Here is a 23,881-nt window from a genome sequence, read left to right as displayed (position 1 = left end):
ATAAACAAGGTGCTGTGAGAACAGCTATGGCTGTGACCGGGACCCGTGCTGCACAGCACTGGTGTGTGAGCCTTGTAGAAAAATTTATGAAGCTTCTTGGCTTACAATCAGTCCCTTCTTGGAAGGATTTTGTTTCATAGATGCTAAATTTTCCATGAGGATTTGAGACTTCGCATCTACTGTTTTATTAATTTCCATTTCAAAAGAATGTAATCTATTTGCCTCATCTAACTTCTAGAAAAATAATAACTGGAAGAAATACCAGAAAGTTTTAGCTAGCCGCGGGCATAGTACACAGCTTCCCTGGTAACACAATGGCAAATAAATATATATTACTCCAAAATGCTGCAAGGGCAAGATGAAGAGAAATGATCTTCTGAATCTCCATCTTTCTTACCTTACATTTAAGAATACTTACCTTTCTTGAAAGTAAGAATGAAACAAAGGCATATTAGCTTGCAATTTTCTTTTTCCTTTTTATTTGTACTATGACTATTCCAGGGTCCCTATACTTAAATGTCTTCTAGATATTGTCTCAATACAAATAATTTTTTGCCTCACAGCTGGCCAAAAAGTAATGAAATCAAGTGTTGCTTTATGAGCTCCTGTCCATCACCTCTGAGATCTTCTTGTTTTTTTCAAGAATAGTTAATTTTTCTTTCAGTTCCCTTCTGTGAACCAACAGCACTTTATTGATAAGCATGCTCATAAAGATCTGAAACGCTGTACTGCCAAAACACATGTACATCGACCTAAAATTCTTACATTTGTCTCTAATTTCACTTTGCCCTCTAGTGCCCATTCTGATTTTTGTCCACACTGCAAAGTACTATGTTGACTGAAATACGTCAAAACAAATTTTTGTTTGATAAGGAGATATTTAGGACAGCTATGAATTAAAAAGAAAACATAATAATACAAAAGTTTCTGAACAATTAGTGGGCCATAAATTAGCATGTTTTAATTGCAGACAAGGCAATAAAAACTGGAATCCCTGGCAAGAGAGCAGCTGAAAAATATTTCATACTATTTCCAAATTTCTATAAAAGTGCAACCATTTCAGTAACAGTTTTCTGCATTGCAATAACCACCCAAAGATATCAGAACCAAAAGGGTAAGTAGGCTGAATGTAATTTTATTGTACAGGTTTGGAGAAGTACATATAACAAACAAGTAACAGAAATGAAATTTGAAACAGTCCCAGGGTGGGTCCATTTCAAGTGCTGTTAGTTATGCAGCAAAGAAATACATATTTTGTTGTAATGTGGCAGGGTGTAAAAATTATTCTGATAATTTACTCTGGTTTTCTTTGGTCTTTTTGTTGTTCTGGATTATGGTGAAGTTGCTATCTGTTTTTATTTCTGGTATTTCAGCTTCATCCATGAGATCCATGTCTGCCATCTCTCCTTTACCTAGCATCCATCAGTGGTAGAGAGGAGAGTACGGACACCCTGCAAAAGAGACCTGTGTCATAGACACGACACCTGAAACCCCTGCACCGTCACTGCTGTTCGTACCAGTCAGTTTTTTCTTAGATACACTTTTTATTATCTCCCCTTTCAATACTTTTCAGAATGGCTGGAGATCAGAAGCAGCTTTAAAGTTTCTCTTTACCTGATGCATAAACCAACCTCTGGCAGTTTCAGCCCTCCAGGACTAACACCACCCTCTTTTGGGACCTACAGATATCCTCTCTCCTCTGCTTCTTTATGCCAGATCCAGAAGCTTGTGCCAAATGTACATCAGGATGGCCACAGATAGATATTTGTTTGTGGTTTGTTTTAAAGTTTTTGGGGTTTTACCAAATTTTAAACTCTGTTCTTTGGGTAAAAGAGACTTGATATACCTCTGTTCCCCTCATAGCAAGTGATTAGGGAAAGCACACTGTTTGAAATGGAGTTACCCAGGGACAGTTTCCCAAGGGTAAAATCCAGGCTTAGTTTTATTGCAAGCTGTTTTAAGAAATGTGATTATATTGTAATTATTACTGAAGGTTGTGTGGTTTGGAGGGGAAATTAATTGGAGGGCTATACTTCTGTATGGGTCAATTTGTGAGCAAAGGGAAAGAGGCATATTTCATGCAGCAATAAAGCACAGCACTGGGTGGTGGTGTTTGAGGTTGCAGTAGCCAGGATTAATATATCCATGAGCAAGTACAATGTGCCACAGACAGATGTGGCTTTAGGATACTTTTACATAGAAAAGTTACTTCAAATAATCTTATGAAAAAATAGAAGTGAATTGGAAACACTGCAGGAAGGAATAAAACCCTTGTCCCCAAACAGTTAGAGGCAATGTATTTCAATTAAAAGTAACACTGTCCAATGGGGAAGTTACTTCAAAAGCCATAACTACAGTGAAAAATGTACTATGTAGACAAATCTTTCTAGAATTATTTTACATTTTTGAACAAAGCAAATGTTGGAATTACACAAATGTAAAAAAAATTAGTTGCTTGGAAAAGAGGAACAAACTCTCAAATAAAAAAATGCATATTCTCAACCTAAGTCAGGATCACTTAAATAAGCAGTGTATTACTTTATCTTTGATGCATTCTGCATCAGTACAAATCTAGTAATTCCTGTAAGGCATGAGATGTGTAGTTCATTCACAAATATGTGATTCTCTGCTTGTAGGTGAAATAGAGATGGAAAGTATTTGCATATTTCTCAGCAGAAAACACCATAAGATGTCACTATCTGTCAAAGGCCACAATATCTTCATAGGGAGTAACCCTCACTGAAAATTCTTATAGATTAATTTATAGCTAGAGTAGACAGCTTACTTACCAAGTAAACAAATTACGTTACTTTGAATAATGCATTACATTTGCAAAATTAAATTTCAGAAGCATAATTTAAATACAATAAAAATTAACTACAGCACTGCCACAAGATAGATCATAGAACAAATAATAAAAGTTATTTATAATATTTTATTATTAATATTGTAAATTATGTGAGGTTAATATATTTGTACCTTAGTTTTTAAGCTTCCTTGTCACTTTATCAATCAGTTGGAGACATTTTCTCATTTCTGCACGGCTGATCTCCCAAGAGCACAAGTCGTGTTGTTTATCTTTAAGAAAACAGTCTATTTTTTGGAAGTACTTTTTCAATTTCAGCCTGCTGACGTCTTTACTCCAACAATGTTGGGTGTGCTTTTCAATTACACATGCCTCCAATTGCTCAATTTGCAGATAAAGTCCATTTTGGAACTGATCCAATACTGTTCCATCCCAAGCAGCTAGAGTCAGATTTTTGCTAAAGATATAAAAGATATGTTGGAAGATCTCTTCAATGGCAACTCCAACAGCCTCTTTCTGCCTGGGCTGCAGAACCTGTGCAGGAAATCTGAAGGACTTTTTCTCTCTTAGACATTGTTGGGGAAACTCTTTTCCCATTTTATCCAAGAGTCGCAGGCTGTTCTCAATCACTTTTCTTTGCTGCAAAGGGAGGTGGTTGCACTGAAGACTGGAGATGATGGTGGTGCCTGACAGTATGAGGCCAATTTGTATCAAGCCAAAAGTATTCATGGTAAGGACAAGCTCTAATGTTCCTTCTTTCCTGTGTGTAAACTCTGCGTGCTATGCTGGTTGCTTTGAAGTTATTTGTAGACTCCCATTTCTTCAAAATTTTGACATTTAATTATTCTGTAGGAGAAGTTTTCTTTCATCATTTGTTGGTTTTTAAGGTTTTCCCCCCTGTCCATGCTTTTGCAGCACTTTCATTTTCTGCTTTATGACTTCATAGTCTTTTGTTTTGTTTTGTTTTGCTACTTTGTTTTTATTTCAGCTGGATATTAGAATATTTATATATATGTTGGATTATTAATTCTCTCTACTATTAAAATTCTATAGGATGTATAATCAGAATTCAAAATAAAGAGTCTCAGAAACACTTGTTTTCTTAATATTCTAGCAGTGGAAGAATATGCTGAAATAAAGTCATATTTTCAGTGATTGGTCAGGGACCTGCTGAATGCCACTGCCATCTTGTCTCCTATAATATGATTTATACTTCCAAGCTTCCATTAAGCTTTCTCTACCAATGTTCTTTTAGGAAAAATGTTTTGTTTTTCCTCACTTTTATTTTTTATGGATACATATCATTAGGGAGTGTGTGTGTCTGTGTGTGTGTGTGTGTGTGTGTGTGTGTGTGTGTATGTGTGTAAAAATGTGCATTAATATGTGGATTTTGATACATAAACACTGATAATTAAATGAAGCCATGATCTCAGACACAATAAACGCCTTGCAAATACAAAGACACTGACATGGGAAGAAGTTAGGTACTTGAATGAAATACTCTTTTTCCCTCATATGAGTAACTGAGCAATAATTATTATCAATGTCACTTGAGTACAGGTCTGAATTTTGACAATAAATGGGAAGAGAATGAATAAGGAGGACAAAAAGTACAATTCACCTCTTTGCTTTCCCATGTAATTGAGGCAGTTAGGATTATCATAGTACTTTGGGATATCTGCCCCTTGCTTTTGATTTTTTTTTTAGTGAAAGCTGGTCTTAAACTGCTATTTTGTTGTCCCCCCTGTCTCCTGTGAAGAGAAAGGCAATAGTCTCTAAGTCATATTGTCTGGATGAAGAGGTCAGATAAACTGTTTTCTTAGTCTGAGACTTGGCTGTGTAATTTTTGTATAAAAAGTATGGAAGACTGGTAGAAAAATAAATCCCCTTGGTTCCCAGGTGGTCCCCAGAGAAGAGAGGGGCTAGGTGCACCTGAGCTTAATTTCTGATTAGAACCAACTTGTTGGTCTAAGTCCAGTGACATTCAATGAGATCCCAGAGACACCAATGGTGTGGGTTACACCGTAAGTCTGGTCTGGCACCACTTGTGATCACAGAGTCACAAATAGTGCAGTTCAAGGATTCAACACAGTCTGGCTGACTTGAATAAGAACTTTTAAACCCAGATTCACCAATAGTTCCATTTACTGGGGCATCAAGTTACTGCTTATTGTTAGATTTCCAGAGATAGATTCACTAGACATGAAACAAGTGTACAGTGCTATGTACAAGTGTTCCCAGGGGCACTCTGACACATCTGGGGATCAAATCTTGCCTAAGAGGTATCCCTGCTTTAGGGAGGAGACAGGAACAAGCCCATTGACTTGCGTGCAAAGTGCTCATGTTCTCATCCTCCATGAAGGATTTCAAGTACAGTCTATACATATGGGAGAAGTGAACGTGAGAGTGCAGCCAAATACAGTTACTGCCAGCGTAAGTGCAGAGAGAGAGCAGCCAGTGCATATGTTAATGAAGGATACAGAGAGAAATTACAAATCCAGTGGGTCTTGTGCAAGGGTGGAACATAACACAAAAGGGACACTTTGGTGTCACTCCCATTTTCACCTGACCAAGTGTGGCAGTAAGGGTCAGCTACAATCCTCCTGATGACCTGTCTCCCCATCAGCAAGCCATCCTGCCCACAGTCCTCCCTTTATGACATATCTCATGGCTCTAGGCCTTATTCATACAGTATTTTTTGTTCTGTTGTTGGACCTTCTGCTATGTGGTTGGCTTCATTCCCAATCTGGTTGTCACTCCAAGCAGATTGATGATACTGCTTTATAGCTTCCTTCATGTTCAGCATGTAGGTATTTGGGAGGCTTTAAAAAGTTGCCTAAGAGAACTTGGACTGGATGTACTGCCAGCGTCAGGAAAAATGTATCCCCTATGACAACAAAGAGTAACAACAATCAGAGTGGGATGCAAAAAGCGTAACATAAGATTAAACGTTTCCACTTACTGGGAATATTTATTACTTTGAAAACAGAAGTGCATCAGAAATTAATTAAAAACCTATGTGCTTCAAGAAAATTATTCCCTAATACTACAGCAATTTCCATAAATTATACACAAGTATTTTCCCAAAACTGTAATCATTATATGAGTTTAATTGTTGTAGTGATCTAAACAGATAAACTTTGTAATATTTATTATATCTCCCAGACACACAAGTTCTTTCTTTCCTCTTGCAAAATAGTTTTGTCCAGGTTTCCTTCTTAGTGAAGGACACGGAGTGTCACAGAGTTAAAAATAGAAGCTGGTCTCTTCGTTATTTCTTAAGAAGATTGAGTAGGTCCAGGTGTCTTATTCTCTTGTCTGTTTAAACATGTTGTCTATGCTTTCTCACAGAACAGTTACACTTGACTTAGTCCACCAGGGTTTGGTTTCTGTCTGGTTTTGTTTGTGTGTGTGTGTTTGTCTAGTAACGATAAATTGTTCCTCCTTGGTCAGACACTTTTTTGATTATTGCACTGAGCAAAACATAGCAGTGACATTGCATGATTCAGGACACAATTTACTCTAATCATCTACCTTTACTGCTCGTTCAGGAACAAACAATTAATTAAAAATAATGACTGGAAGGAGTAAATGAGTGATATGAAGCTGCAGTACAGATTGCTGTTTATTTCTCTGCCTGTGGGTGAAGCACAGACCAACCACTCTAAACTGGAATTAAATGAGGAAAAGAGCTGACAAAACACAGCTGTGTTTCCAAGTAGATCTAGCAGATCATTATTTTGGAAAGGTTATCTAGTCTTCAATTCACCAAAAAAATTTGCTCCTAAACAATCATCTAGCTATGTATGTATTCATTATAAGAAGACTGAAGCTAAACATATGCACAATTTTGTCTTTCTAACATCTTTAAAGTGTTGTAAATTACTTCTCTAATGGAAATTTTATATTACATTTTATAATGCAATAGAGAAATTAAATTAATATTTGCTATCCATGGTTCTTTTATCTCAGGCACCAGGGCAAATGGAAAGTCTAAATTTAACCTTTGTATAGGATGGTAAATGGGGCACTGAGACAGAACATTCCTATAAAATGGTATTCTTTTGACCTTTTATAACTACCCTGTGTTGAAACATTTAATCTACTCTAGATATTAGTTTCTTTTCTCCATTCAGAAAACACACTGATTTAAAAAAGTCCATCTGTAACAAAGGAGTTGGAATAGGTTTGGCTTGGCACAAGACAGCTTCCTCCCCATCTAGCCCATGTGAAAAGAAAATACTTTCCTCTGTTATGCTTTCCATACAGCTATGTGTGCCAGTCTTCTCTCTTATAGGTGATAGAATGGTTTGGGCTGGAAAGGACCTTGTAAGTCCAGTGAGGAATGTCTGAGGGAGCTGGAGGTGTTCAGCCTGGAGGCTTGGGGGTGACCTTACTGCTCTCTACCACTGCCTGAAAAAAGGGTGCGGCCAGGTGGGGGTTGGCCTCTTCTAGGGACAGGGCAAGAGGACACAGGATCAGGTTCAGGCTGGACATCAGGAAGAATTTCTTCATGGAAAGTGTTGTTAAGCATTGGAATGGACTGCTCAGGGGGATGGTAAAATCACCATCCCTGGTGATTTCAAGAAGTAACTGGATGGCAACCCTGATGCCATGGTCTAGATGACAAGGTGGTGTTTGATCAAAGGTTGGACTCAATGATCTCAGACATCTTTTCCAATGTAACTGATTCTATGATGCTGTGATCATCTAGTTCCAGCCCTCCTTGCCATGGGCAAGGACACCTTTCACTCGACTAGGTTGCTCAGATCTTCATCTAACCTAACCTTGAACATCGCTAGGGTGCCATCCATAGCTTCTCTGAGCAGCCTGTTCCAGTGCCTCCCCATGCTCACAGTAAAGATTTTTTTCCTACTATCTAATCTAAAATGACCCTTCTTCAACCTAAAGCCATTGCCTCTTGTCCTACCACTACATATCCTTGTAGAAAGTCCTTCTCCATCTTCTCTGTAGCCTCCTTTTAGGTACAGGAGAGAGCTGTAAGGTCACCCCAAAATCTCCAGGCTGACCAACCACAGCTAGCTCAGCCTTTGTTCATAGGAGAGTTGCTCTATCCCTCTAATCATCTTCATGGCCTTCTCTGGACTCTCTCTCACAGTTCCGTGTCCTTCCTGTGCTGGGACCCCAGAGCTGATGCAGCCCTGCAGTGGGGTCTCAGTAGAGCAGAGCAGAGGGGCAGAATCCCCTCCCTGGCCCTGCTGCCCACACTGCTCTGGATGCAGCCCAGGACACATCTGGCTGTCTGGGCTATAAGTACACACAGTTACCTCCTATTTAAGTTTTCTGCCACAAGAACCCACTCTGTTGGGATACTCTCAGTGGGTTCACTTCCCACTCTGTACTTGTGTTTGTGATTGCCATGGTCCACGTGCAGCACCTTGGACTTATTGAACTACATGGGGTTCTTGTGGGCCCACTTCTTAGGTTTGTCCAGTTTCCTCTGGATGATATCCCATTCTTTTGCTTTTGTGTCACATGCAGCACTCAGTTTCATGTAATCTGCAAACCTGCTGAGCAGCACTCAATACTCACTGACTCTATAATTTATAAAGATCCTGTTTTCCAGCTCAGGGGGCCGAGGTCTACTGCTCTTACTGAACAGTAAGAGCAGCTCAGTAGCTCAGCCCTTTCCTCATCACTTGTCAGTGTTTCCCCATTAATCCAATAAAATTCTGCCTCTTCATCGTGATTGAGGCAGGTGATCCCTGAGTGAGTGGGGGCCGGGAAGCGGGTGAGGGAGCTGCGACCCTGCCGCACCACGTCCCGCCGGCCCTCCCGATGCCCGCGCCACCTGGGCTGCGGCTGGAGGCCGGGCGGCTCCGGCAGCCGCCCCAGGTGCCTCCCCACCTCGGGAGCAGCCCTGGCTACTGCAAAAACTCTGGTTGCCACGGTACAGACCCAGCTCAAACAGCTTCTCTAGGAGTGACCCCTCAGCTCTGTTACACTGTTTAAATTGATCTATTTCATGTGTTCTGTATATTTATATCACATACTTATGTTACATGGGTATTCTCTTTATCAATGATCTGGAAAGGGATCAAGTGCCCCACTCAGTCAGTTGTGGATGACTCTAAGCTGGGCATGTGTTGATCTTTTTGAGGTTAGAAAGGCTCTGCAGAGGGCTCTAGACAGGCTGGATCAATGGGCCAAGGCCAGTGGTGTGAGGTTTAACATGATGAAGTGTCAGAGCCTGTCCTTGTGAACGCTCCTCATGCTGGGTCACAACAACCCTAAGCAGTGCCACAGGCTGTGGACAAAGTGGCTGGAAAACTGCCCAGCACAAAAGGACCTGGGGGTGCTGGTCAACAGCAGCTGAATATGAGCCAGCTGTGCCCACGTGAGGCCAATGGCATCCTGGCCTGTATCAGCAGGCGTGGCCAACAGGACCACACATGAGACTGTCCCCCTGTCCTTGGCACTGCTGAGGCCACACCTCGAGTGCCGGTCATCTCACTGCAGGACAGACACTGAGGCAGCAGAGGTCCACAGAAGGGCAGTGGAGCTGGTGAAGGGTCTGGAGCACAAGTCCTGTGAGAAGTGGCTGGGGGTGTTTAGCCTGGAGGAAAGGAGGCTCAGGGGCTCTCTGCCAAGGAGGTTGGTAGTGAGGTGGGGGTCATCCTCTTCTCCCAGGTAACAAGTGACAGGACAAGAGGAAATAGGCTCAAGTTGCACCAGGAGAGGTTTGGACTGGGCATTAGGAAAAATCTGTTCACAGAAAGAGCTGTCAGGCATTAGAACTGCCCAAGTGAAGCGGCTGAGTCACCATCTTTGTAGGAATTTAAAAGACATGCAGGTGTGGTATGGACATAGTTCAGTGGTGGATTTGGCACTTTTCAATTTATGGCTGGACTTGATGATCTTGGAGATCTTTTCCAATCTAAATTATTCTAATCTAAGCAGCACAAGTTTCCTCATCCTACTGCTTCAACAAGAAAATTCTACCTTTTCTAAGAGAGTGTTACAGAGTCATGGACTCCCCAAGTTGGAAGGGAGCTACAATGATCACTGAGTCCAGCTCCTGGACCTTCACAGGACCATTCCCAAGTATCACCATATACCTAAGACCATTGTCCCAGTGCTTCTTGAACTCTGTCAGGCTGGTGCTGTGACTGCTGCCCTGGGGAGCTGTTCCAGTCAGTGCTGAACCACCCTCCCAGTGAAGAACATTGTCCTAATATAGAATATAATGGTTAGGGGTTGGAAGGCACTTTATTTCTGGAAGGCCATTAGAAAACCATCTTTCGTATTGTATGATCAAAAGAAATTTTTCTTTATGCCACCTTGAAGAATTTTATTGTATAAGGCTAAAAAGCACAAATGGTGAGGCAAAATTTAATATTCTAGAAGTAAGTCCCTTGCAGGAACTCCATTGTTTTGTACCAGTTTTAAATCACAGCAGATTTTAAAATGATGTTCAGAAAGTGTGAAGCACATCAATAGCGATGTTTCCCAGTTACCTGAACAGGAGAGGAGATCCTGAACTGAAACAGTGTACTCATGAAAGTCTGCAATTCTAGACTAATGCTGTAGAAAATAAAAATGAGATACTAGAAGTTTGTCTAGAATATATACTTTATTATTTGTAGTCTGTGTAAATTTTAATATGTGACTGAATTTTCTACACCATTTTCTCTGTTTAAGCACATTCTGGTCTTTTCCAACCACCCATTCAATTGCACCTTTAATATGTACAGTCAGTATTTTTGAATATAGCATATGCATCTATGAATATAGCATATGCATCTATATGAACTTAGAAAAATAACATGCAAGGAAAATTGTTACCATGAAACTGATAAAAAATTAAGATAGGTAAAACAGTCAATCCCCTTTTTAGTGTGTTATGGCTTTGCACCAAGTATCATGTCAAAACAAACAGATTCAGATGCTTCTTGTTAAAGGCACTTACTGTTCTTCAAATACACTTTCACATTTAGTTCTATTGCATTAGAAGCGTATCTCTGGGATCATACTTTTATAACATAGCAGAACAGTCCAAAAAGGCAGCATTAATAAAAAGGAAAAAGAGGGGCTTATATTAAAATATGAAGATGCCAAACTTTAAGGATTTGGTCCTTATAAAACAGGCAACAGCATTCAGGCAATAGTGATTTCTTTTCATAGACACTGACAAAATAATATCCCCAAAAAGTGAACTCTTCCAGTTCCAGTGTATAGATATGTCTGAGCTGAGTAACGTACCCTCTAACACCACCCCCAGTAAAAATACAGCTTTTCAAGACTAATTACTGTTCCACTTTGGCTGCGAAGGAAGAAACCTCAGAAGAGTGTTAGACATGGACATGCTAGCAAGCCTACAATTCTGTGTCTCTGTATCTGGATGCCTGTCCGTAATAGCCCTTCTTAGAGTGGTCTGCCAGCTGCCGGCGGTACTGCTCCTCCTCCGCATCGCTGCCGTAGCTGACACGGTTCTCCAGGTAAGGTCTAACAGGAGCCTTCTGGGGTTCTGGAGGCCTGGAGCTAACAGCAGAACATGAGAGAGTAAGAGAAAGAGATAGAGATAGTGTCTATTTCCATTATGAAAAGCCAAAAAATAGTTGTGCTTAATACCTGCTTTATGGCCACATACAGAAAGGCAGATGGAGCAAATAAAACCCCTTCTAGCCAATAAAAAACTGTGTGACTGTGGTAAACCTATCTAGAGAGGCATCTTATTTCCATTAAGCTGGAGGATGATGCTCAGATCAACCTACCTGGAAAAATGTCAAATTTCAAATTTTAAACAGCACACTGTGTGTGCAGTTTAAAATTTGAGATATCAATAGTTTAAAACATCAATAGTTTGACAGTACTCTATTCCCTGAGCAGAGAGGTTTCCAGCCTTGCTACAACCGCAACTGACATCTCCCTTAATTAGTTTTGCACAGAATTTTTTTCTATGCCCCCTTCTTCTTTTGCATCTTCAGTCTTCTGTCTCAAAGTCTAAAGACTTCTTATGTGACATTTCTTAAATTGGTAACCTTTCCACTCATGGCCCTCAGGACAGAAATAACTCACAGTTTTGCTTTTTATACACTATGGTGATACACATTTGACAGGACATTAGGCAGACATAGAAAAGTAGATTCTGCCAAGGCAGCATATTTCCTCAGTTTCAAACCTATGATTTTATCAACCCATGCTCTGCAAAAAAAAGATGGTGTTCTGCTTACATCTTTCTCCCAGAGATTAAATACTCCCTTCTAGGCCAATCATTAACTCCTGTAAAAAGCTAACAACACCGATTTCTACATGCAAACACTCTGCAAATGTGGTGAAAGATTAATTTTCATTACTTTTACAAAACTTCCAATGCTATATAAAAATTAATGCTTTTCTGAACCTGCCAAGAAATGTAGAAAATACCTGTTTTCCAGCTTTGCATTTTAGATTATTTACTGTGTCATCAAAGCATTTGACTCACTACAGAAGAAAAGTTCCATTTCTATTGGCTATTGCAAAGATGCAAGAAAAAATTAAGAGTTCTGAAGAACAGAAGACAAAAGCCATTATGCAGTGTGTTAGCTCTTGCATACGTGTCAAGTCCTACAAATGTGCAGTGGGTCAACCCATCCAGAACTTAATGAATTTTAATGAAAGACTACTACTTTCATGAGATTTGATGGGTCACCTGTATCAACTTTCACCCTTAGCTTACCTAGCCACACTACATATCTGTAAAGAAGAAGCATTTACATAATTAAGTGTTATTAGAATATTTGTTTGGATAGAGTAACAGTCATCAAGTATCTAGCACAGGTAGACTAGACATCAGAGAACATGAATGCAAGGCAGCTTCTGACTGGGGTAAAAAACTGTCTCTGCAAATATTTCAGTGAAAAATATCGTGTTTCTTCACAAATGACTCAAATGCTATAAATGAACTTACTATAAATGAACTAGAAGAAAAAAAATCCTGAAATGAGTTCACTGAAGAGTTTGCTAAAATTCTGCCCCACCTTTATGACAATCTTTAAGGCATGACAACAAAACAATATACCAAGGCAGGATGGCTTGTATGAACAAAAATTGGCAAGATCAGTTTTCCTCCTTCCAGCAAAGTCAAGAATTGAGACAGAATATTTGAAACTGGATATACCTTACCTCATCGGCTGGGGCCAGTTCTGTTCTGACTTCTGTGTTTTGACAGGGACAGCATAAATATCCGGATGCTTTTGGGCTATTTCAAGCTTTAAAAGAAAATATAAGAAAAGAATTGTTCTTTTTTGATCCTATATTTGGATCTAGAATCTAACAGGAGACTGCTACATCTGAAACAAAGCACAAATTGGTAATATCCTATTGATATTCTTTTGCTAGAGTACTAATTCAAAGCACGTTTGAGAACAATGGATTGCCAAAAGCAACACGATTATTAGAAGTCAGGTTTTTACCTGTTAAAACAGGAAACCTTAAAATATGACCTCTTTTTATACACAAATACACACAATGAGTGAGAGTATGTCTCTGTGTGTGGTTTCCCAAACTTCTCCCTCCATAAGCAACACAATGCAAAAGGCATGATTTTCGTTTTCAGGACTCTGGCTGGTCACAAAGCACAGGGGGAAAGGCATCTCTTCATACCCTGGCATTCTGAGCCTCTTGTAGCTCTTGCATTCTTTGCATCCTTGCCTTGTGATCCATCTCCTCAAATATTTTTACTTTCCTCAGTACTGATTTTGGAGTATTTTCTTGTTCGTTTCCTTCCTCTTCCAACTTTGCCTCCTCCTCTTCCTCTGCAGGCAGGACTGCTGGCTGAGAGTTTCTCAGAATGGGACGCCCAAAAACAGGTTTCACAGAAACAGGTGGTGGTGGTGCTTTAGCTGATACAGTTGAAGTCTCACTGCTAACAGCAACATTACCCAACTTGGAGTCATAGTTCTTGGGGAAGTCATATGGATCCTCTCTGTTTTGTAACTTTCCCTGCAAGTATAAAACCCACAAAGTTTACATCAGTAACTGTATTAATTTTAGTTTCAAAAGAAGGCTTCAACCTAAAAGTTATCACTTTGCCTATGTATTTATCAGGCTCAATCTTCATATAATGTGACACTTCAAAGATGTTTGAACTGCTAAAACATTTTGGGCATATGCTCATAAACTACACATCACCCTACAGAAGACCAGGACATTCAGACTTCTTAGACATTTGTTTTTCCTATTTGTTAAGGATTACCAGAACTACGCATGTTAGAGTACAGCACAGAGAAAACTGATGCCCCAAGTAATTTTTCACTGCTGCTTAATGTGAAGTATCATGACCTAAAATTTAGAACTGCACAGAACCTAATGTTTTATATTCAGCCTTTGTTTTTACTGTGCATGTCCTCCGCTGCCCTATCTTCACTGTCAAGGCACACTTGAGCTGTATTTTGAATATTTAGAGTATATGTATTTTTTTCCCTCTTGCATAATTCCTGAGCAAACAGTTAACAGAATGGTGACAGCCAGGTGGTAGATTCTGATTTTGTGCTTCACGGTAATAGCCATGAGATATGTTTTTCCTGGTGATTAGCTTACTTTTGATCTCGCTGAGCTAAAAAAGTGCCTCTCAGTTTGCTAGTAGATACAAAAAGGAGTTTACTTTCTTATTCCATATTAGAGATCACATGTATTTGAGAAGAACTGTTATCCAGTAAGACTTCTTTCTGCTTGATCCTGCAACACTTTCAGTAATTTCTTCTGTCCACACTCAAAATATAGTGTCCACACTTAAAGTGGTCTATTGCTCTTTCCAATATGCCACCCTGGAGAGTTCTCCAGAAAGAGGATGCTTGTATTCAGATTTGTTTCTACAAATTTACCTTAGGTGGTTCAGGCTTGAATGCTGGAGGTGGACTTGGCTCTCTAAGGATCTCCCTGCTACCAGCTTTTCTCAACTGAGCTCTTGGTTCTGGAGCAAACTTTTTTAAACTCTATGAAAGAAAGAGATAAAATCACTGCAGTAGCCAGTAATTCAATAATTTTCCTCTGTCTCAAGTTCATAATTTTGGAAACAGTAACCAGGAGTCAAAAGACTGCCAGCAACCTGACTACAATCACTGCAAATGTAATTGAAAACTTAAAGGTCATGAGACATCATTAAGAAATGTATAAATTCAGGCAGAAAAGCAGAGCTATTATTATTTTCCTCTTCACAGGGTAATCTAAAACAGTATAAGAAGCAAAGTAAAACTGCTGTTTAAAAATAAACCCTCTAATTTTTAAGCCATATATAAAGGGTTTTCAGAAAGCCCGAAGTTCAGTCTTACTGAAAAATCCAATCATCTCACCTCCTCATGATGCACAGGTTCAGAGGATCGGCTAACAGATGAAATCCTTGTTTCCTCCAAAGGCTCATCAAGTTCATTGTCAGTGTATGCACCACCTTCTCCATCTGTGTCCTCTAGGTCACTGATCAGCCGACTGTCACAGCTCAAATAGTCAGCGCCCATGGCAGTAAGGTAAGACATACGATCATCTGCGTCATCTTCCATGCCATCCATCTATGCAAAAGTCAGTAAGAAGTAAGGAACAAAGATTAAATAAATTAAAGTCCAGTTAAGACTCAACATCAGGCTAAACATTCCCTTAGGAATGACTTCATGGAACTGAAAGAAACTAATGAAGAATCGCTATAAAAAGTCCTGTAGAAGTTCATCCCTCATCATCCTTCTCCCCTAGCCTGGTATTAGTGATGTTGGGCTCCAAAGTGTTACAACAAGAACAAGAAATTTTTGTTTGTTAAAGGTATACATCAACTGACTATTTGTCTAGCCTACTGACCACTGGCAAATGAAAATTTGAACAATTTTTACTGGCAAGAGATACTTTGAAACATTTGTATAGCTTCAGAGAGTATGGACTGATTGCTTACCTTTCCTTCCGATACCCATACTGCTTCTCCTTGTTGTTGTTGAATTGTATCTTTCAGGCTACCATACCAGCTATCATTGGCTGAATTCAAATTAATGGTTGCTGTAAAAATTGAAGAAAAAGGTATATATAACATGGTAAATGCAATGCAATCCTTTATCCATTCCATGCTGTTTAACGCTTTTTGGTTTAGGTATGTGAGAATGTTAAACAGCCACTTCATTTAGATCATTGACAGAACCATGGTATTTTTGTTTTATTGTTGGTCCATTTCTAAGATTATTAAATCACTTATCTTTTAATGGCAGTACACCAGCTCACAATTTATTCTCCATTAGAATTTGGCAGAACAAAGAACTTTGAAAGAAGTCAAGGAAGGCATTACTCATGACCACACCTTCACACTCTTTTAGTTCCAGCCTGCATGAGTTATGCTGAGTAATGAGTAGATGTCTTGAGATTTACAAAGTCACATACACTACTCTCTTAGTCAGCAGGTTAAAAAAAATTCTTCCTTACCTGTAAAGAGGTGGGAACAAGTTTTCTTCAGTTTGTTTGCTTGCTCATAAAGTTTTCTCGAACTCTTGTTTGATGTAGGACATAGCCTTTGTCTCATGGTCTTCACACCCTGTTTACTGTCTGGGTTAAAGAAGACCACAATTGGAAACCACTGGGTGTAATTTAGCAGGTCAACTGCTTTAGGAGTGACATCCAACAGAGCATGTTTATCCTGTTAACAAGAAAGGCCAGTCAATGTGGTACATGTGGGAACAAGTGCAGGTGACTGGAACATGGGATCCTAAAAATACTAGGATATTTGTGTCCAAATAAGAGCACAACTTGCGGAATATTATACACAGTTATACCATATTTAGAATGTTAAGAGCAACAAGAACACTGCATGAACATAAAGCCTCTCAAATTCAGAAACCAAATATTAAAACTCTGTCCAAATTTAGAATGGACTTGAGAAGGAAAATGCAATTTCTAATATCAGGTTCAAAGTTATAAAAAATACTAAAATTGCTGTTGAACAACTTCAAAACAGCTTTATCATTAAGCTTATTACAGAAATAGATGCACTGAAAAGTTGAGTACTCGAGCACACAAATCAAACACCATGCCTTTGGGCATAAGCAATTTTCAGAGAAATGCCCTACCTGCTCAATGATTTGCCTCACAGTGTTCAAGCGCACTACTCCAGTTGATTTCTCCGAACCTGCATCTCTGGGTTCTGTCTCTGCAAAGGAAACATTTTAGCTTATCTAGAGTGGCCAGGCAGCTGCAATTATTAAGTTATCCATTCTCTCAGTTAAGGATGAAAAAAAGACACTAAGAGGACAACTTACTTGCTGTCTGGTACAGGTGAGGCAAATCATTTGACAACTTCTCCATAGCAACGTCTGCAATAGGGCCAAATATCACCACAGGTCTCTTAAAACCAGCTGAAAGAAAAATATTTGGAGAAAAGAGAAATCTGATGAGACTGGTTTTATATATAAAAGACAAGACCTTCAGTTACTATGCAAAGTTAAGTTGAGGTTATTAAAAATACATTTTTAAAAAACAGTTTCTCAGAGGTTTGTACAAGAACATAATAGAGAAAATTACTTTTACCAGCTGAGAAAGTAAAAGACTGTTTTCATGAACAGCTTTCTTATTCCTTCTAGTGAAACTGTATTTATAATATTCTACTTCTGAAAATGTACAGATCTTCATTTATCTTTCCATTCATCAAAACTCCATGAACCTACATAGAGTTGGTTTTGTATGAATAAAGACACAAATGATAAACCTACTGAAATGCAGCTTGAAGAAGCAAAGAAATGTAAAACTATGTTACTGCTCATGTCAAAGCAAGTGAAAACACAATCCTTGGAGTTAAGTCTTCATCGTGGCATCTGGGATCTCCTTTAAAATACTCTTTACTGTTTGTTTTGTTCCAGAATACTGCCATGTGCTACTACCCAGAAAATCAGCTTGATCTGCTCACCACTAAGTAATATAGGTAGTTTACAGTCATGGAGATAGACCACATGAGCCATGATTATGTTTGGACTGTTGAAAACACTTGGGTTGTATTTGCTCTGAACCTACTGCTGAAGTGCTATTTAATGAAGACTGAGGTTGATCTCAGGCATATGGACTCTACTATCAGAGTTAGCCAAGAAGAATCCAAGGAAACAAGGAAAGCCCTGCTGTTTCAGCCCCTTTTTCATTTTAAACCTTAAAACTGGCAGGTGTATTTTGGAGGCAAGAGGGAACAACAGCAGTTTAAAAGGGTAAAAAAGCTTTCTTATAGACTTATTAGTAGCATACAGAAACCTCCATTCTGAGAGAAATGTCATCCCTTCCTGTTGTTCTAATTTAACATAGAAGTTGTTAGAAATCACTTTCTTAGCTGACCAAACATTTGGATGCTAAAGCAGGCAGCAATAAATGGGCAGCCAGCTCAAAGCAGTCTCACCTACCTTCACGCAACTGAACACGCTCGTAAGCTGGGAATTTTGTGCTCACAGATACAATAGCTGTCAGATCTTCACGACTTTTCCTCAAATTCTTCTTTGCTCCAGATCGCTGGCCACGTGTTCTCCAGAAATCTGCCCTATCACTTGAGCCATCTTTTTGGGCATTTTGAACACTGGCCATCTGTTCAGCTCTGACAGAGAAAGCAGGGAGTTCAGAACTAGTTAAGGAGGGCAAGGGTACTTTCACTGATGACCAATGGATTTTGAATTTGCAACAGATAATTTGCCAGATAGACAGAAAGGAGTGGAGTTTTGTAAAAGCACACAAAAAAATTCAGGTGCCTTTGCCTTGGAGCAAACACATTGTCAGAACAATGCTCCAACCTGCCACAGCTACAAGCTGCTGGGCAGGAATGAGTCCTGAGGTCTTAAACTGAACTCTTACAAAGCATAAATAAAAGAATGCATATGCAAAGAGGTGGTGAGAGGGGGCAACTCAGAACTGAAGGCCTAAAAAATTACTGTCACTATTCTCTTGTCCATTAGGCCTCAAAAGTTTAAATCACTAGAGCACAGAAACAAAGGCTGGTTTGGTCAGACCAATTCACAGAAAGGAGAAAATGTACTTAGCAGGAAGCTGACAAGGGAGTCACACAAGAAGTGTATTTTGTAACTTGTGTGCTTCATGTAATTGTGAGGTTTTTCTTCCATCAAAAAATCACAACCACACTCAAGAACTTAAAAGATACAGTCTAAAAATTCAGCTACAGTATGGTTATGGTTTTAGGGTTTTTTTCTGTCTGATTAACTTTGATTGTTTTATGCACTGTATACATTTGAACAGTTATTATTCCTTCCCATGAATTTTGATTAGGAAACCATATTTAAGTGAAAATGTTGCTGTGCTTCACTCAGTATCTCACACAAAAATACAGACTACAGCTACCAAAAAAACCCAAACTAACAAATCCTGCCTCAGAATAAATACTTAAAATACTATCCACAAGGATATACATAAGAAATTCAAGCACTAAATTCTTCTAAAAATTAATCACGACAGTATTCTTGCACAAAGAGTCATGAACTTCCTAAGGTGAAGGTATTTTGTTTGTTTAGCTTTTTTGTTTCATTGTGGTCTTTTGTTTCTTTTGATTTGATTCTGTGAGGGTGAACAGACAAAGAAGAAAATGGGTAAAAAAGCAAAAAACAAACAAAAATAGGACCAACCACCCATTTTCTGTAAGAGGAACTGAAGCAGCTACTGCTCAAAGCTTGGTTGATTGCTGAGACAGAAGCTCTAGGCCTGTGCTGTAAATAATGACCTGGTATGTAGGTAACACCACCCTCTCTCACTGTCTCATTGCATAATGCCATGGTTTTAAAGTATGCAGTTTTTATAGTACAATTCTTGTAAAAATAAAGACAAAACAATTCTTTCATTCTTGTAGAAGGGAACAGAAAGGAAGAAAGATATGACATAGGAAGTAAAAATGACACAGTGAAGGGAAAAAAAAAAAATCTTACTTCTAACAATGGGTAGGAAGACATGGTGCCACCTTACCTGCTCTTATTTGGAATGAGGCCCTTTTCCAGTTCATTTCCAATTCTCACAGCCAGCCAGTTTCCCAGTTTGCCATCATACAGTGTATCAACTACTCTAAAGATCTCCCCTCTGGTGAATGCTAAGCTCTGTGGTGACTCTTTTTCACACTCAAAGTGGCTCCTGATGAAGAATGAATCTCCTCTGCCACAGGCCATGATGTCTCTGTAGACTAAAACAAGACCTCCATTTTAGCTTATATCTTTTTACACTTGAAAGAAAGATTAAGCTGTGATTTAGCAAATACAGCTTTGAAATTCTGAGCATCTGCTCAGAAAGATGTAAAAACTCAGATCCACATTCCCTTACACACACTTATCAGGCATGTTCCAAACTTGTATGTGCATAGCCCTTACAGCTCCAGAGCAAAAGGCAGCTATGGTAACACAGCCTTGCAGCAGGCTGCGTCTCCCAAAAGGAAAGCAAGAAGCTTTTCTTGCTCCTTAGCTGCTCATGAATAAAATTGTCCATTTGCTGCTGACCAAATCCCTTCTGACTGCCAAGGCACAACTGATCTTCTCCCAGCTGCTACAGACAGAAAGGCAAAAGAAAAAGCAGTGCCTTACCACTTTTCAGGATTAAGAGTTGCTATTTGCTAATAATAAAAGACATGGAGAAGTATCCTGAAAAACACATCACACATGCAGCCTTGTATGTATAGAACACAACTATCTTCTCAACTAGTGAAGAGGAAATAAGCTAAAATGCTATCAAAAATAAGCACAAGAGAGATTCTTTGTGGTTTCACTGACAAAGCACAGCTTAAAAGGTTCATAGATATACACACATTTTTTTTAAAGCACCTACCTTCATATTTGCTTTGAGCCAAAATTGTCACAGTTTCACCTTTGGGAATTTCTAAGAGATACAAAACAGCTTCTTCCCGAACAATGCCTCTGAAGTCTTGAGTGTTTACCTACACAACAAAAAAAACATCCACAACAACTGTTAAATCAACAATAAAAGGAATAACCACAGATTTTTATTTAATCTGAAAAATCTTAATATTCTCTTTCCTTATTATTTTTACATATATCTGTATATCTATATCTATCTATATATACAAAAGTAAATTATTGTCTCTTGTGAATATTTAATTCCAGCTATTAACAGTAATCTTCCTGAAATAAAATGTTCTGGTTCTACATAGGTAGATTGTTTCTTCAATTTTAACAGCCTCTAGTAGGGGCAAGAGAAGAGGTAGAGGGAAAATTACATTAACCTTCAATTGAATTAAAAAAAAAAAAAGCAGAATGAAGTGATTAAATGGCACAGATTATATAAATCAGAAACCTGAAAAATAAATCACTATAACCCAAGTAAACTGGAGAAAGATGAAAGAAGAAGAAAATTATGATGGCCTCAATTTTTCCTCCTCCAAGACTAGGAAGAAACATTGTACAAAAAATTTATTGTGCCACCTTGCAGCATTTTTCTTGATTAATATTTAACTACATCTTCCACAACATTATAAACAAACTAAAGGCTGGTATAAAATTCTCCTTCAAGAACTCATTTCTGTAAGATCCCTCCATCACATATACACCCTTGCAATAATTTGATTCCTAAGATCATAATTTCTTCTATATTTCAAGTAAGAGGAGCAAATGAGAGTATACAGAAGTTATCTGCATTTCAGGGACACATACTCATACCTTAAGAATCTGATCTCCTTCCTGCAGTCCCTCCTCATCAGCTGAGGTTCCTTCTTGTATTCCAGCAATAAATATCCCTACATCATTTCCACCAGCGAGCCGTAGACCCACGCTATCCCCCTTCTTGAATCTCACCATTTTTGTATTAGGACTACAGGATTTACAAACAGAAAAAGGAAGTAAGGCCAGATATCAAAGCAAATAACAATATTAGGATGCCAAAAGAAAAAAAAATAACAACCCCCTCAACAATATCATATTAATAACATTTTTATCTCCTTTCTTTCACTCTATAGGCTACATTTACTGAAGTTACCCTTCAGTGAAGGCAGGAAGCAGAGAATTTGAATTTTTCAGAGTGGAAAAAGAGCTTGGAATAGTGACTAACTGGCACGCACAGACCTGACTGAGCAGGGAAACAGTCAGGTTTCCCCAGAGTAGTTCCCTACAGACTGAGTTATGAGGAATCATACTCATTGCTTTTTCTTCTATAATCTGATGAACTGTAATACAAATTAAACTGATACCTATTTTCTTTACCGTGTAACATGTTTGATAGAAGTCTTCAAATTTTCTTGTAATGAGAAATACTTTCAAGTATAATCTACTGGTATGTTAACAGTCAATGCCTTCACATTGCAGTGGGGGACTACTGGACTAGGGTCAGCTTTTTTGCTGTCAGAAAAGCTGAATGCCTGAGTGACCTTCCAACTCAGAGGACACTACTTATCTGTCAGCCATTCTCAGTAATACCCTAAGCCTGTATTATAAATTCCCCTTCACCAAAATAATCGCTTGATTAATTTGCACATAAATTACAACATATGCAGGGTCCAACCCAGAAAGGCTTTCATTTAAGACAACACACCAAGCTACAGAACATTTTCAAAACTTAAGGTTTCTCCTTACAATTCCAACACTCCTATTCCTTGAATTTCTGTATCTGGAAGCTCTCAAAGGAAATATGTAAATTGAATTCCTATTAATATAAATAAAATAAAACAAAACAAAACCCTTGCATATGTTCCCATGCAAGGTCAGAAATACAGGGTGTTCTATACCTTCCAGGTAGATTCCATGCAGATATTTCTAAAACTAAGTTATCTCAAATATCATCAGTTAGAAGCCATGTCACGTCTTCCTGGCATTAAGCTATAAAGGGAGTACCACTCCAAATGGGAGAAAGAAAACAAACCCATGCAGCCAAGAATCATGCACTGGTCACTGAAAGAATACAGAGTGCAAAAGAACTCAGCAAGTACCACCTTACCCATATATTGCTTCATCTTCTGGACTGGGTTTAAGAATTGTTCGTGTAACTGCCTTTGGCTGAGGCACTAAATTAAAAAAAAAAAACAAACCCAAACAAAAGAAGTTACTGAGATATGAAAAAGTTATAAATAGCAGGAATTTCTAGCTATCAGATAGCAATCAAACCCTCCATGCCAAAGATTAATATAGATTTAAACATCAGGCATGTCCGACAAAATGAATTTATTTCTATTTTTTTAATTCTCAAAAAAGAAAAAAAAAGTTCAGGAACGGGATATTCAACCCTTTAAGGCAAGCTAGATCAGACTTCATTTGTCTGCTTAGGCCAGCAGTCAAACAGCAAATGTTCTAGTAGAGTGTTTGCTTTTTTCAAGTGATAGTTCTAATAAGCAACTGCCATCAAAAAATATCAGGTGTTTCTTCCCAGCACCACAAAGCAAAGACAAACTTCCTCTGTGTGTCAGGGTGGGGCTGACATGCACAGCATGCCAGCTTTGTCATCATGGTTGATGGAATGAACATTCTGTGGCCAGGGGGAAAAAAAAGTGACCAAAACCTTCAGGTTCTGACCTGCTGGGTCATCTTGGTACTTCAATTCTTTGTTTGAGTCTACAGCTGTAACAGCAGGAGCAGCAATGTCACCAGTTGATTTGAATGGAGTAGGCATTGCTCCCATTCTGGACATCCTACTGGAGGGATCCTCTTTTGCACTAAAAGGAAGAAAGAGGAACAAAAGTGTCATGAAATCAGGTGAGAATGCTTATATTTGAATAACTTCTTTGATAAGCATGAAAAAAATAGAGAACACTTCTTACTTTGGTTTCTCTTTCAGTTTTTCATTGGACGAATGTGAATCTAGATCAGAATGGTGTGATCTGTCATCTTGAGGGGAGAATGATCTGTTTGACTCTATTTCAGAAATATCTGTAAAGAGAGTGACAAATGAAGACATGCAGGATTTGTTTTAGTTATCTGCTCACCTGATCAGCATGTGTATTTATGAAGTTCTCAGATACAGGATACACTGAACATTTCAGCCCACTCTCATCTCAAGCTGGATTTGACAAAGATTCAAGAAGTACCTTTTAGTTCTTCCATCCTCCAAAATACTTCAGGAAAGTTTCATGCAACTATTAGCAAACACGCTCGCATCACGTAACTACTTTGAGCATACCACACACGCATTAGCTAGTGCTACCAGGCT

At 38.8% G+C, this 23,881-nt stretch overlaps 2 protein-coding genes across 10 annotated transcripts in view; both read right to left on the bottom strand.

The window, feature by feature from the left end:
* Positions 1-2,889: 2,889 nt before the first annotated feature.
* LOC110470691 (interferon omega-1) lies at positions 2,890-3,677 on the bottom strand. Its single transcript, XM_021530544.3, has one exon. It carries the CDS (start codon positions 3,533-3,535, stop codon positions 2,981-2,983), a length of 555 nt encoding a protein of 184 aa, XP_021386219.1. The 5' UTR covers positions 3,536-3,677; the 3' UTR covers positions 2,890-2,980.
* A 6,704-nt stretch (positions 3,678-10,381) lies between these two features.
* The window catches only part of TJP2 (tight junction protein 2), a 62,025-nt gene continuing 48,525 nt past the window's right edge, over positions 10,382-23,881 (bottom strand). For all 9 annotated transcript variants that reach the window (XM_021530502.3, XM_085567000.1, XM_085567001.1 and 6 more), the window contains 16 exons: positions 23,493-23,601; positions 23,248-23,387; positions 22,676-22,742; positions 21,406-21,556; positions 20,558-20,666; positions 19,712-19,922; positions 18,154-18,341; positions 17,032-17,127; positions 16,843-16,922; positions 16,202-16,412; positions 15,684-15,784; positions 15,100-15,312; positions 14,632-14,742; positions 13,412-13,750; positions 12,932-13,017; positions 10,382-11,308 (listed from right to left, as the gene is read on the bottom strand). In XM_021530502.3, coding sequence (XP_021386177.3) covers positions 11,143-11,308; positions 12,932-13,017; positions 13,412-13,750; positions 14,632-14,742; positions 15,100-15,312; positions 15,684-15,784; positions 16,202-16,412; positions 16,843-16,922; positions 17,032-17,127; positions 18,154-18,341; positions 19,712-19,922; positions 20,558-20,666; positions 21,406-21,556; positions 22,676-22,742; positions 23,248-23,387; positions 23,493-23,601 — 2,378 coding nt within the window. In that variant the 3' untranslated portion in view covers positions 10,382-11,142. The remainder of the gene's footprint in view (positions 11,309-12,931; positions 13,018-13,411; positions 13,751-14,631; positions 14,743-15,099; positions 15,313-15,683; positions 15,785-16,201; positions 16,413-16,842; positions 16,923-17,031; positions 17,128-18,153; positions 18,342-19,711; positions 19,923-20,557; positions 20,667-21,405; positions 21,557-22,675; positions 22,743-23,247; positions 23,388-23,492; positions 23,602-23,881) is intronic.

The sequence above is a fragment of the Lonchura striata genome, chromosome Z, assembly GCF_050655825.1.
Source record: "Lonchura striata isolate lonStrDom1 chromosome Z, ASM5065582v1, whole genome shotgun sequence".
Taxonomy (NCBI): domain Eukaryota; kingdom Metazoa; phylum Chordata; class Aves; order Passeriformes; family Estrildidae; genus Lonchura; species Lonchura striata.
This window is presented reverse-complemented; position numbering and strand designations above follow the sequence as displayed.